At 38.5% G+C, this 13,802-nt stretch overlaps 1 protein-coding gene across 1 annotated transcript; it reads left to right on the forward strand.

The window, feature by feature from the left end:
• Window positions 1-1,019: 1,019 nt before the first annotated feature.
• LOC104851163 (olfactory receptor 5M3) lies at window positions 1,020-11,665 on the forward strand. The gene is made up of 2 exons (XM_010608342.2): window positions 1,020-1,615; window positions 10,735-11,665. The coding sequence occupies exons 1-2, from the start codon at window positions 1,020-1,022 to the stop codon at window positions 11,663-11,665; spliced, it is 1,527 nt and encodes a 508-aa protein (XP_010606644.2).
• The last annotated feature ends 2,137 nt before the right edge of the window (window positions 11,666-13,802 follow it).

A 13,802-nucleotide genomic window follows, 5' to 3' on the forward strand; every position in this document is an offset into this window, starting at 1 on the left:
GTATTAATGTAGAGATAAATTTAACCTCATAACAGATTATGTGGCTGTAAATATGAATACTCTGAGGTTGTTTTTCCCAAATTTTACACAACTTTATGTATCTTATACTGTGTAAAACAATTTTTCCCACTCGTTAGTTCCTTGAATTTTTGAAGTTTTTCCAAGAACTTGGTCTAATGGTAAATTCTTTCTGCTTCTTTCAGCAAATATTCTTTCCAAGTGAAGGAGAAGTTATAGATCATAATTAGAGATGAGCTCATTTATTTCACTGTGATAATGAATTTACCTTCCTTCCTGCTCATTACCTCTTCTGGTGATAAACAGGCATCATTTTTGGATATGGACCATCAAATTGCTATTTCTAACTGAAGGTTAAAAATGGTCTTGGGACTAATCATTTGTCTTATATTTAACCTTAAAAGGGAACAGCAAAAACTACAGTTATGTCCAGAAAGCATTGCACTGCTGTGCTGTTCGTAGTTAATGTCCATTAAGTTAGAGTCTATACTCTATAGAACACAAATGTTCATGAGGTTTATTGTATTTTATATCATATGTATATAATATGCACACATATATGCACACAAAATTTTTGAGTATAGATGGAAGAATAAGTATAACATAACTTCACACACAAATGCTCATGGTTTAACTCCACTAGGCATATTTTGTGTCTCTAAACAATTAGGCAGAATATAAAATTTTCCATTGTTATTTCATAGAAGAATATTTTTTCATTATATTGCTAGTGTTTTCCTAGGAATGCAGTTTGCAAAATGCTTTCCAGAAAAGTTTGTACACTGAGTTCTACAGTTGAGAATGTATTTGAAAAGCATGAGGAACACTTTGGGATTTCTGTGAGTCTCCCCCAGTAATGTCAATCTCTTTTCCAGTATCTTCTCTCTCCTTGTAAGTGTGTAAGAAACTTTTCCTTTTAGAAGTACTCATTTATATAAACATTTCTAATGTATTTATTGGTTTTAAATTTTCCCAGAGTTACAAGTCATCTGGACAGAATTATGGAAAGGCTCAACATTACAGTTGTGACAGAATTTATTCTGTTGGGATTGACCAGTCGTTGGGAATTGCAAGTGCTCTTTTTCATCCTGTTTCTGGTGGTCTACATTGTCACAATGCTGGGCAATATTGCCATGATCGTGTTAATTTGGGTCAGCCCCCAGCTCAGCAGCCCCATGTACTTTTTCCTGAGCCATCTGTCATTTATTGATGTCTGTTTTTCATCCAATGTCACCCCTAAAATGCTGGAAAACCTACTGTCAGAGACAAAAACAATTTCGTACGCTGGTTGTTTAGTGCAGTGTTTCTTCTTCATTGCCCTTGTCCATGTCGAGATCTTCATTCTTTCTGTGATGGCCTTTGATAGATACATGGCAATCGGGAAGCCTCTGCTGTATGGAAGCAAAATGTCCAGGGCTGTCTGCATGCGGCTCATTTCCTTCCCCTATGTCTATGGCTTTCTCACTAGTCTGGCAGCAACATTATGGACTTATGGCTTGTATTTCTGTGGGAAAATCGAGATCAACCACTTCTACTGTGCAGATCCACCTCTCATCAAAATGGCCTGTGCTGGGACCTTTGTGAAAGAATATACAATGCTCTTTCTTGCAGGCATTAACTTTACTTATTCTCTGAGTGTAGTAATCATCTCCTATCTTTTCATTCTCATTGCCATTCTAAGAATGCGGTCAGCAGAAGGGAGGCGGAAGGCCTTTTCCACCTGTGGGTCCCACCTGACAGCTGTCAGCATATTTTATGGTACCCTGATCTTCATGTATCTCCGACGACCCACTGAGGAGTCAGTGGAGCAGGGCAAGATGGTGGCTGTCTTCTACACCACGGTGATCCCCATGTTGAACCCCGTGATCTACAGTCTGAGGAACAAGGATGTGAAAGAAGCCATGAACAAAGCCAACAGTAGGATATTTTTAACTAAATGAAAATTCGTTAGGGCAGCGGAAGATACTTTCTCAGATAGCCTCGAGCAAATGTGTAACTTGTATTTACAATGAGAGACAAATATAATATGTAACTGAACAGGGAATAGTGGTACAGAATGGAAGTAGAAATAAACAGTGCTCTGAATCATGGACAGTGACAGTGACAACATGTTCATGTCATCTAAAGAATCTCTCATCTATGTATCATCAATTTAGTAGTTTGATTTGTAATTGGAGGAGTCTTTTTATGCCAGCCTGATATTTCAGAAGAAGCCTATTGTTTAAACCCTGCTTTTAAAGAGCTGTTAGAGTCTCTGTGGTGTCTTCTTTCAACTAGCAGATGATTTGTTTCAAAATTATGCAGTATGTTGCTGTTTCAAAATGTTTAAATTGAGGAAAGCGTCACCATGAATTACAGTGGTGCCTTGGCTACCCAACTTTATTTCTTCCATGATTCTGGGGAAGATGTCCTTGCTCATGAAGGTCACCAGATATGAAATTCACAAGTGGAAAAAAAATCGATCAAATTGTTTGCTGGAAGAAACTTTCATGAACCAAGGTATTACTACGCTTTTATTTTTGGAGATGATATTGCTGACATATTTGTGTAAAGTATATTATAAGCCACAAGCTTCATTAATTAACTTTATGGTACATGAGTCTTCACTTTCAAACATACACTAATTTATTCCATAGAATTAATTCAAAAAGAACTTGCTATCCTTAATGTCTACTTAAGGTGGCATATTCATGTCTTCCATTTTAAAGCGAGTAACAGAAGATGATAACACCGCTTTCTTGGTAGTTTGGAATTTTACATGGGCTTCAATAGGTGGATTTCAGGAAGTTATTCAGAATATTTTGAAGAAATGTGGAAATATATTTACTGTTTATTATTTTTGGTTATATTGTACATTTGGGGGTATGGTGGTAAGAGGAACAAACTGTACTATGCAGTGTTCCTAGCACATTCCCTTTTTCCATGTCTGTCCTTGTAATGAATGGACGACTATTCATACACAAAGAGAGTTTCCTGTCCTTTGCTATTTTGCCACATTGTTACCTGAGTTTCAAATTTGGTTCTGAAAATAAAAACTGTTTTGTTATACAGATAATAGGCTTCGATGACAAAATCTACATTTTCTTGTTATGATAAAAGTTTTCATTTTTCACTAAGCAATAAATTTATGAAGGACATTTAAAACGTAAATGTGGCCATTCACAAAGCAACCAAAGTTAGGCACTTACAAATATACACAGTTACAAATATTTTTGCGTAGATATCTATGGGTGCTCGTGCATTTGTGTGTACATTGTATAGCTAGCTGCATAGCTCTTTAGGATTAGCTGACTTGAGCAACATTCTACAGGACTTCCTCTTTGGGAGTTTTCCTCAGTATCAAACTAGTCTCCCAAGAATAATATTGGTTCCACTGTAGCGTGTTTTGCCCACCACATTAGTACACCTTAACATATTGCATGCTTCCTTAGTGTGCTGTCTTATTCTCCCTCCATCACATGTAAATTTCCTACTCCAAATTGCCTACTTCACCAACGTCCCTTCTTTCTCTGTTTTGCAGTATTCTCATCAGAGACTCTATAGCTCAGTCAGGTTGAAATGTAGAATTTTTTTTTTGTAATATAAATAAACCCAGGAACTAATAAAGTTAAATGTAATGAGATATTCCTTGGGCATTTTAATTATTTAAAGTATGTTCATTACTATTTTTCATTTTTCTGCTGGATAATTCATATTTTTGAAATAAAATAGTCACCTGAAATCTAAAGTGCTAGCTCATTTTATTTAACATTTATAAGAGGAAGGTCACTCAGGCTTGATCCTGAGTGCAATACCAATATCATAAGCCCTCCACATATTATTGGCTTAATATTAACAAATATTTATTAACAGTGGACAATTCATTAATAATATAAGCCGCATTTTCTGTTTAAAGTGTTTGCTTATTTTTCATGGTGTTTATAACACAATTATATTAAGCAAAATTATTGAGTTGGAATTACTAAACTTTGTCTTTCCTCATGCTAGAACAGGTCCTCTGTCAAAGACAGGTGTGAGAAAGAGACCATGTAGCCTATGTAGTCTCTATGTAGACTCAAAATCCAATTTCACTTTCCTTTTACACTGGGGGATTTAGTTCAGTGGTTCCACTGCCTACCTCACAAGTGCGAGGACCTGAGTTCGATCCCCACACTAAAACAAAACAAAAGAAAAAAATTTCATTTCCCTTTTGATTGAATAATAAAACCAAACAAATCTGTTGCTGTATTTCTCAGTTTCCTTTGCAGTTTTTTGTCCACTTGCTGACATTTCCCTAAAGGCATGCTTGTGAGTAGAAGGTTTATACTGCTTCTGAGCCAGGACGGAACTGTCTCCCAGAATTCATCCAATGTGTTATCTCTTATTTTTCATCTATGCATCAGATGCAAACAGGGCTTGTGAGGGCCTCAAGGGTCAGTGGGGAGTCACGGATTGCAGTCTTCTGCAGCACAGTCAATCTCTGGGCCATCCGCAAATGAGCAGTATTGATTTCAGCATTGATGAGGACTAAGACTAAGCACCAATCACCCACCTAAGCATTATGTTTCTGAAATTGTCCTAGTCATCAGTGTTGTTTAAATTCTTATGAACTGACCATATAATCATTTACAGAAAGTTTGTAAATTGTTTGAGCCCATAATCCGGAACTGATTTTCATAAAAATTAACCCAAATCATCTTATCATCTATTTAAATACTAGTTTTAAAATGCCAGTAATGGAATACATAAAATGGTTTTGTTTATGCTACTCTTGGTCTCTTTTTCAGCTTTCTAACATGTTGTTTTATTCATTCAGTCTCCTACCTGGCACACTTTTGAGTGCTGATTGTGTAATGGGGCTTTTTTATTTCATTCTTATTAAAGAATGAAATAGGAAAAGTTTGTTTTCAGAAGACTTATGTTACAGTAGTGTGAGACATACATAATCAATTAGCCTAACTATGACTTCCATCATGTTGCATTTTACACTGTCTTTTGGCAAAACTTTGAGAACACAATGTAAAGTAAATGATGAAATGTGTGCATCTGGCTTATGCATATGTGTTGGTTACACTCCATTGTCAGTTACACTGACAAAGATTCCCACATTTTTCTGGCTCTATGAAGAATATGTTTTTGAGTGAGAAGTTGGTGTGGACCAGAGGGGCTCTGATTCAGGCAGCTTGAGGCAGGGCCCCACTCTGTTCCCAGATGTTTGAGCCAACAGACCCCCAAAATACCTGCATGGAAAAGAGCTGCAAAGGCCCACATCCAGAGGCCTGCCCCAATACCAGTGATATGTGCCCTCATCCCCTAGCCAGAAGTCCATCCAGACACCAGCAACTGGGATGCACAGCCCCCAGCCAAAGGGCCTCCCAGGCAACAGCTACATAGGAGAGTAGTCCCTAGCCAGACGCACAGCTAGATACCATCCCAAGGGTGCACAGGCCCCAGCCAGAACCCTGCCTGGACAAAAGGACAACACAGGGATCCAGAAGGTCACCACTCTGAATCCAGGAATCGGTGCAGTGGTGAGCAGCAGAGAAAAGGCTGCTTTGGTTTGATGAGAATTTGAAGACCCTGGATGAGCAAACAGTTGCTTCACCAAAGGCACAGCAGGCTGCATCTCTTCAAATGAGAAGACACCTAAACAAGTCTCAAAACCAGAGATCCAGATCACCGAAGGCAACTCCAAAGGGCAATGAGATGGAACAGTCTGGTACTCAACCACCTGGACTCCCTGAACTGGCAAAGAAAGAGGATCTGGAAACAATGAAATCAGAAATAATTTCTCAGATAACAGCAGAAAACGTGTCCATAGTACATGGCATGATTAATAAATCTAGAGCAGACACAGATAAAAAACTAGAGAAGCTGAATAACATGATGGAATTCTAACACAGGAAACAAATGGAATCCCTACAACAGATCCAAATAAGTTTGCAGGAGATTAAAAATTCCATTGAAAGTTTCCCCAGCAGAATGATCCCATATAACGACAGAATTTCAGACATAGAAGACAGGATTGCCATGAGTGACCAGGAAAATAAAATTTCTTAAAAATAGTTAGGGACAATGAGAAAGCAATCGAGAAGCTGCTAGATGATACATGTGCATTCATGTTCATAGCCGCGCAGTTGGTAATAGCTAAATTTTGGAAACAGCCCAGTAGCCCATCAACTAGAGACTGGATTAAGAAAATGTATGTTTTAAAAATTAAATGGAGTACTACTCAGCCATAGAGAATTAGAAATTAGAGACATTTGTAGCTAAATGGATGCTCATTGAAGCAATATTTTAAATGAAATAAATAGAACACACATGTAAATAATGAACAGTTTCTCTGGTGTGAGAAACTGAAAGTGTAAATAAGGATCAAAATGTATAATAGAGAATTTGAAATAGGAGGAAGAGGTGAAAAGGAAAGGGGAAGAGGGAGAGGTAGGGGAAAAGAAGGAGGAGAATGGTAATAACATAAAAAAGAAAAAATAAAAGCCAAGCTTTTGTAACTAGAGAGGATGGAGGGGTGAAGGGAGGGCAGGGGAATGGGGAAAAGGAAGGATCAAGATATATTATGTAACTGTCCAAATCTCCAACAATGAATGTCATCGTATCGTATGCCTGCAATACACAAATAAAAGTAAGTAAAAAAATGAAAGAATCTGTAGGGAACAGGGAAAGGGCATGCTACTGGGACCTCCGCAGGAAGTCCTAGTCTCCTGTGAGCCAGGACAGCACAAGGCCAACTGACTTATTACGCAGCAAGGGTGAAAACAAGGAGACTTGCAGAAGGAGCTGAGCTTTGGGCCTGATCAGTGCTGCTCTGGGAGGCAAAGACAAAAGCCCCCAAACCGGCCACACCTTTCTTCAGTCCATCGGGAGACACACGTGTAACAAATGATTCAGGACAGTGAGTTCAGTACGTGGGTGGAAGCAGATGGAACAGATGAGTGGGGAGGGGGTCAGCGGAGATCCTAGAACAATGAGGAACCACGCAATGCAGGTTTTGTTCCTCCCAGGATGTGTCCGGCTGTGTCATCTTGTCCCGGAGCATCACAGCATCAAGGGACCATTGAGGTCTTGGCTGTGACTGGGGGCCAAAATGAAGCCATGTCTTAAAATGCCATAGCTGTCCTGTGGGCTGGAGAACGAGGCCAAATCAAGTCAAATCCCCCCAAATTATGTAGAAGTGCTCCAGACAAGAGACATTTTTGAATGGGTACCACACATTTTTGAATGGGGTATAATTGCACTGCACATTACTGTGGAAAATTAACTACTGTGCATTTCAAAGTGCTGGAAGAAAGCATTATGTTCATCACAAAGAACTGACAAAGGTCTGAGCAGATCAATGCATTTAACCCAATGCAGACATCAAAGACCAAGCACACATATTGATCATCGCATGACACCCTAATTAGTGTGTTTAAGATTTATGTATTTGTGTCCCAGGTAAAATAATGCCTTGTGATTTAACTGAAGGAGAGAGTCTAGGAAAAGCACTGCAGTGGATTCAAACTGAAAAACAAAATTGATTTCTTTCCACTTCTCCAAGACCACATAGCCTCCATCATGTAGAACAGTCTTCCCTAGGATCAAGAACTGAGACCTGCAGTCACTTTATTTTTAACAGTTACTTCTTTGGCTTTGGAATGAGGTGGGACCTTCACATTCTTCTGTCATGAATCTAGCCCAAGGTTCACAGACAGTGTCACTTTGATCCAGTCTTTGAACCTCTGAAGAACAAAGTTTTCTCTCTGCAAAATGCGGCTAATCATATTCGCCTAGGTAGGTCATTTAACAATTAAATGAGCATAGTATACAGCATTTATTTCACTGTCCATAAATGCATTGTTCTAATCCCGTTTCATTGTTTCTTACATGTGAAATGATGAAGCTGAAAGAGATGTCTGTTATAGCGCAGAATAATAGTGCAGTGCCTCAGTCCACAAACTTGATTCTTTCCAGGATCCTGGTCACAAACCAGATTGGATGAGAACTGAACTAAATTTCCCCACAAGGCCAACATCACACCTAACCACTGAATTTGATTCAGTTCTCATCCAACTCGGTTTGGAATCAGAATCACAGAAAGAATGAAATTCATGAACTGAGGTACCAGTCGACTCAGTTTGTCTTCTCCAGGAAGAGGCAAGAGGTACAACTATGAGTGACACAGCTCAGCCTTGGGACACACGGGCTGTGTAACATCAACCACAGCTTTAATACTGCAAACCCAGAGGAAATTTTTTTTTTGATTTCAAGACCAATGTGCTACTGTTTGAATGTTCTCATGACCATTCATGCTGATATTTATTCCAGGGTCAAAGAATTCTGATAGGTGGGACCTATCAGAGAGGACTGGGTCAGGGATGGATTGTGTGGAGGAGAGCAGATCAGTTATGACAGCCAGCTTGGCTGTCTGTTGTGCACTGTCCTGTTCCTGTTGTGAATTGAGTGGCCTTGAGGCTCTACTGTTCAATTATAACGGAGTAGATAAGAGGCCCTACAGAATAACTAAAACATGGGGAAAAATAAAGTTGTAGAAATCTATTTGTTTTTTTCCAGTTTTTTAGAGGGAAAAAAACAAAGCGCCACTATTCAGTTGCCTCTCCTCCAGAGATGTCAGTTCCCCTGGCTCCTTCCTAGGGGGCACATTCCTAATTGCTCCTGATTCCTAAGACACACACTTAAGGCATGGTTACCTGCAGGCTGCTGTCAGGTTCTCCTGTGCCAATTTAAGTTGTTTACCATTTGCCTATGGAGTATTCACTTTCCAACTGTGCTTTCTCCTTGTACTCAGGTTGGTAAATAAACCTACAAAAGAAAATTGTGCCTTCAATTTCATTCAGTTTAATCTTTATAGGAGTGCATTAATCATTCTATTTAACTGTCTGTGCAAGAAAGACACAAAAGAGAGAGATTTTCAGGGGAGATCAGACTTGATTATTATGAGTGCTTGATGCAGTGCATTTAATCTTTTTCTCTTGTATTTTTAGTATGTGTAAAGGAGTAATATCTCTTTTCTTATTTAGGCACTGTAAAGTGCATGCCATTACCATTGTTAAGTCTTATGCAGGCACAGAAAAATGAAAAGCAAAGCAAAGCAAGTGTCAAATATTTCAAAGTCTATAAAATGAGCCCTGGAGCTGCATTCATCAAATGTCTAAGAATAGTAATGAAAGCATTAACCTGGGGATCTTATCCTTGATTTATATTTGCTCTGAAAAAATTCCACATGAATTCAGAATTTAATTTCATACAGGGATACAGTGAGAGAAAACTATGTGCACAGTTTTGCATTAAATGTTGATGAAATCCTGTCTTGCTCCTGAGGCATCATGCAGCTACTTTGTGAAGACGACACATTCCAACATCAGATGCAACCTCTCCTGGTGCTTTCTGATTTTCCTGTTGTTAGAGCATTGCCTGAAAAAAAATCACTCAAGTTTCCCTAAACTCTCCTTTGAAAGCACTAAAAGTTTCCTCTTTTATGTCTTTCTCTCTGTTGCACCAAAATGGTTCCACATAATCAGATGTGACCTCCATAGAAGAATTTGTCTGCCACGTATCTTTGTAGAGTAAGCAAATTAGAAAAATTCAGGCAATCTCACACCAATATCAGGTGTGATTTGTCATATCACATAGCAGATGTTCATCTGAGATACCTGTGCTCCGTGGGAGGAATTTAGAGAAAAATTTAACTTCATAACACCTTTTTAGCTGTACATAACTGTATTTTGAGGTATTTTATCTCCAATTGTAGATGACTTTATGCATCTTATATTGTTTAAATCTAATTTTCCCACTCATCAATTCCTTGAATTTTCAAGATTTATTCTAAGTAATTCAGTTGCTACGTTCTTTCTGTATCTTTCTGCAAATACTCTTTCCAAGTGAAGGAGAAGTTATAGATCATAATTAGAGATGAGTTCCTTTATTTCACTATAATGAATTTACCTTCCTTCCTGCTCATTGTCTTCTCTGGTGATAAGCAGGGATTATTTATGGATATGGACCATCAAATTGTCATTTTTAACAGAATCTGACTGAAGGTTAAAAAATGGTCCTGGGGCTAAATGACTTGAACACGGTATTTCATCTTAGAAATGTGTGGCGCAAAGGATAGTCTCGTTTCCAAAGGCATTGTCCTACTGTGCTTTTTCTTGTTATTATCCATGGACTTCCAGTCTGTATTCCATAGAAGATGAATGTTCATGGGGTTTATTTTATTCTATCTCATATATATCTTATATAAATGCACACATACATACACAGACATACACATGACATTTTTTAGTTTAGAAGACAGAATAAATGTAACACATAGATCCTCATGGTTCAACTCCACTAGGTATATTTGGTGTCTCCAAGCAATTAGATAGGACATAATGTTTTTCCACTGTTATTTGATGGAAAAATACTTTTCCATTACATCTATTAATATCACAGAATGTGCTGGTGTTTCTGTAGGAATGCAATATGTAGAACGTTTTCTAGATAACATTGTACATTGTGATCCACATTTGATAATGCACTTGCAAAGTTTCCAGGGACACTCAGAATTCTGAGAGTCTCCCAAAAAAGTGTCAGTCCCTTTTCCAATATTTGCTACTTCATTGGAAATCTATAAAATTGTTTCCCTTCTACAAGTATTTATTTCCATCAACTTTTCTAACTTATTTATTGCCTTTCATTCTCCCAGAGTTACAATCATCTGGATGGAATTATGGAAAGGCTCAACCTTACTGTTGTGACAGAATTCATTCTGTTGGGATTGACCAGTCACCGGGAATGGCAAGTGCTCTTCTTCACCCTGTTTCTGGTGGTCTACATTGTCACAATGCTGGGCAATATTGCCATGATCGTGTTAATTCGGGTCAGCCCCCAGCTCAGCAGCCCCATGTACTTTTTCCTGAGCCATCTGTCATTTATTGATGTCTGTTTTTCATCCAACGTCACCCCTAAGATGCTGGAAAATCTGTTGTCAGAGACAAAAACAATTTCATACGCTGGTTGTTTAGTGCAGTGTTTCTTCTTCATTGCCCTTGTCCATGTCGAGATCTTCATTCTTGCTGTGATGGCCTTTGATAGATACATGGCAATCGGGAAGCCTCTGCTGTATGGAAGCAAAATGTCCAGGGCTGTCTGCATGCGGCTCATTTCCTTCCCCTATGTCTATGGCTTTCTCACTAGTCTGGCAGCAACATTATGGACTTATGGCTTGTATTTCTGTGGGAAAATCGAGATCAACCACTTCTACTGTGCAGATCCACCTCTCATCAAAATGGCCTGTGCTGGGACTTTTGTGAAAAAATACACAATGCTCATTCTTGCAGGCATTAATTTGAGTTGCTCTCTGAGTGTAGTAATCATCTCCTATCTTTTCATTCTCATAGCCATTGTAAGAATGCGGTCAGCAGAAGGGAGGCGGAAAGCCTTTTCCACCTGTGGCTCCCACCTGACAGCTGTCAGTACATTTTATGGTACCCTGATCTTCATGTATCTCCGACGACCCACTGAGGAGTCAGTGGAGCAGGGCAAGATGGTGGCTGTCTTCTACTCCACGGTGATCCCCATGTTGAACCCCATGATCTACAGCCTGAGGAACAAGGATGTGAAAGAAGCCATGAACAAAGCCATCAGTAGGATATTTTTAACTAAATGAAAATTCGTTAGGGCAGCGGAAGATACTTTCTCAGATAACTTTGAGGAAACTTGTTTGCATTTTCGGTGAGTAGACAAAGGAAATACATAATTGAACAGGGGATGATGATGCAGCATGGAACCAGACATGAACAGAACTCTGAATCATGAAATCTTTGATGGTGAAAGCACGATGATGTCACCTAAAGATTCTCTCATCCACATATCATCAATTTAGTAGTTTGATTTGTAATTTGAGGAGTCTTTTTATGCCAGCCTGATATTTCATGAGAAGCCTATTGTTTAAACCCTGATTTTAAAGAGCTGTTATAGTTTCTGTGGTCTCTTTTTGCACCTAGTAGATGATTCGTTTTTCAATGATGTAGTACGTTGCTGTTTTAAAATGTTTAAATTGAGAAAAGCTTCACGATGAATTACAGTGGTGACTCTGTTCCCCAACTTTGTTTCTCCCATGATTCTGGGGAAGATGTCCTTGCTCATGGAGGTCACCAGATAGAGAGTTCACAAATGGAAAAAAAAATATCTTCACTTTCAAACGTGCACTAATTTATTCCATAGAATTATTTCGTAAAAAACTTAATGTCCTATGTTACCTACTTAAGATGGCATTCATGTCTTCCATTTTAAAGTGAGCATCAGAAGGCAAATTTTACATGGGCTTCAATAGGCAGATTTCAGGAAGTTACTCATAGTATTTTGAAGAAATGTGGAAATATATTTACTATTTGTTATTTTTGGTTATATGTTACATTTTGGGATGTGGTAGTGATAGGAACAAACTGTACCATTCAAAGTTCCTAGCACATTCACTTGTACCTTATCTGTCCTTAAAATTAATGGATGAATATTCATGTACAATGATTGCCCTGTACTTGGTTGTTTTGCCACATTGTTACCAAAGTTTCAAATTTGGCTCTGAAAATAAAAACTGCTTTGTTGCACGGAGAATGGACTCTGATGCACAAATCCATAACTTTTCCTGTTATAAGAAATATGTTCAGTTTTCATTCAGCAATGCATTTATAAGGCAATGAAAACACAAATGTGGCAGTTCCCAAGGAAATCAAAATTAGGCACTTACACATATGCATAGGTACACAAGCGTGTGTAAATAAATGTATTGGTTCATGGGCATTTGTGTGTGACTGTGTGCATTGTGTAGCTGCACAGCTCTTTAGGATTAGCTGACTTGATCGAATTCTATGGGCGTTCCTCCTTGGGGGTATTCCTCAGTATCGGTAGTACTGCTACCTCGTAGCATATCTTACGGACTATATCAGTATATTGTGTCACATGATATGCTAAGTTAGGGTGCTGTCTTCTGCTTCATGTATATTTGGATCTCCAAACTGTCTACTTCACCAACAGCCCTTTTTACTCTCTTTGCAGTATTCTCCTCAGACTCTGGCTTAGTCAGTTTGAAGTGTAGAAAATTTTCTCACTCTTCTAATATAAATATCCCAGGTCCTAATGAAGATAAATGTAGTGACAATTCCTTGGGCATTTTATCTGTTTAAAATATGTTCATTTTTATTTTTCGGTTTTCTGTTGGATAATTCACATTTATGAAATTAAGTAATTACCTAATATTTCAAGTGCTAGCTCATTTGACTTTAACATTTATGAGAGAAAAGGCCAATAAGACTCGATCCTGATTGCAGACATTCAATGAAGTTGCTCCCTGACTGTAGTAATCTTCTCCTATCTTTTCATTCTCATTGCCATTCTGAGAAAGCGGTCAGCAAGAGGGAGGCAGAAGGCCTTTTCCACCTGTGGGTCCCACCTGACAGCTGTCAGCATATTTTATGGTACCCTGATCATCATGTATCTCCGACAACCCACTGAGGAGTCAGTGGAGAAGCCAAGATGGTGGCTGTCTTCTACTCCACGGTGATCCCCATGTTGAACCCCATGATCTACAGCCTGAGGAACAAGGATGTGAAAGAAGCCATGAACAAAGTAATTAACAGAACTTATTTTAAAAAATAAAGCAACATTGAAATTATTTTGTCTTCTATTATTTATTTAGTAAGACTTTAATGTCAAGTATGTGAGAACATTATGCTAAACTTCTTGCTGGAAGAGAAAGAAGGTGAATTAAATTAAAACAAAAATTTAAAAATCAAGATCAATTACCA

This window comes from Fukomys damarensis, unplaced genomic scaffold, assembly GCF_012274545.1.
Source record: "Fukomys damarensis isolate Sample0158 unplaced genomic scaffold, DMR_v1.0_HiC HiC_scaffold_27, whole genome shotgun sequence".
Classification (NCBI taxonomy): Eukaryota; Metazoa; Chordata; class Mammalia; order Rodentia; family Bathyergidae; genus Fukomys; species Fukomys damarensis.

What these genes read in the sequence shown, in the direction of transcription:
- LOC104851163 (XM_010608342.2), top strand. Translation starts at nt 1,020, where the DNA reads ATGGAAAGGCTCAACATTACAGTTGTGACAGAATTTATTCTGTTGGGA. An exon ending in TTTGTGAAAGAATATACAAT is followed by an intron (nt 1,616 to 10,734) that starts GCTCTTTCTTGC and finishes AATTATGGAAAG; the next exon opens with GCTCAACCTTACTGTTGTGA.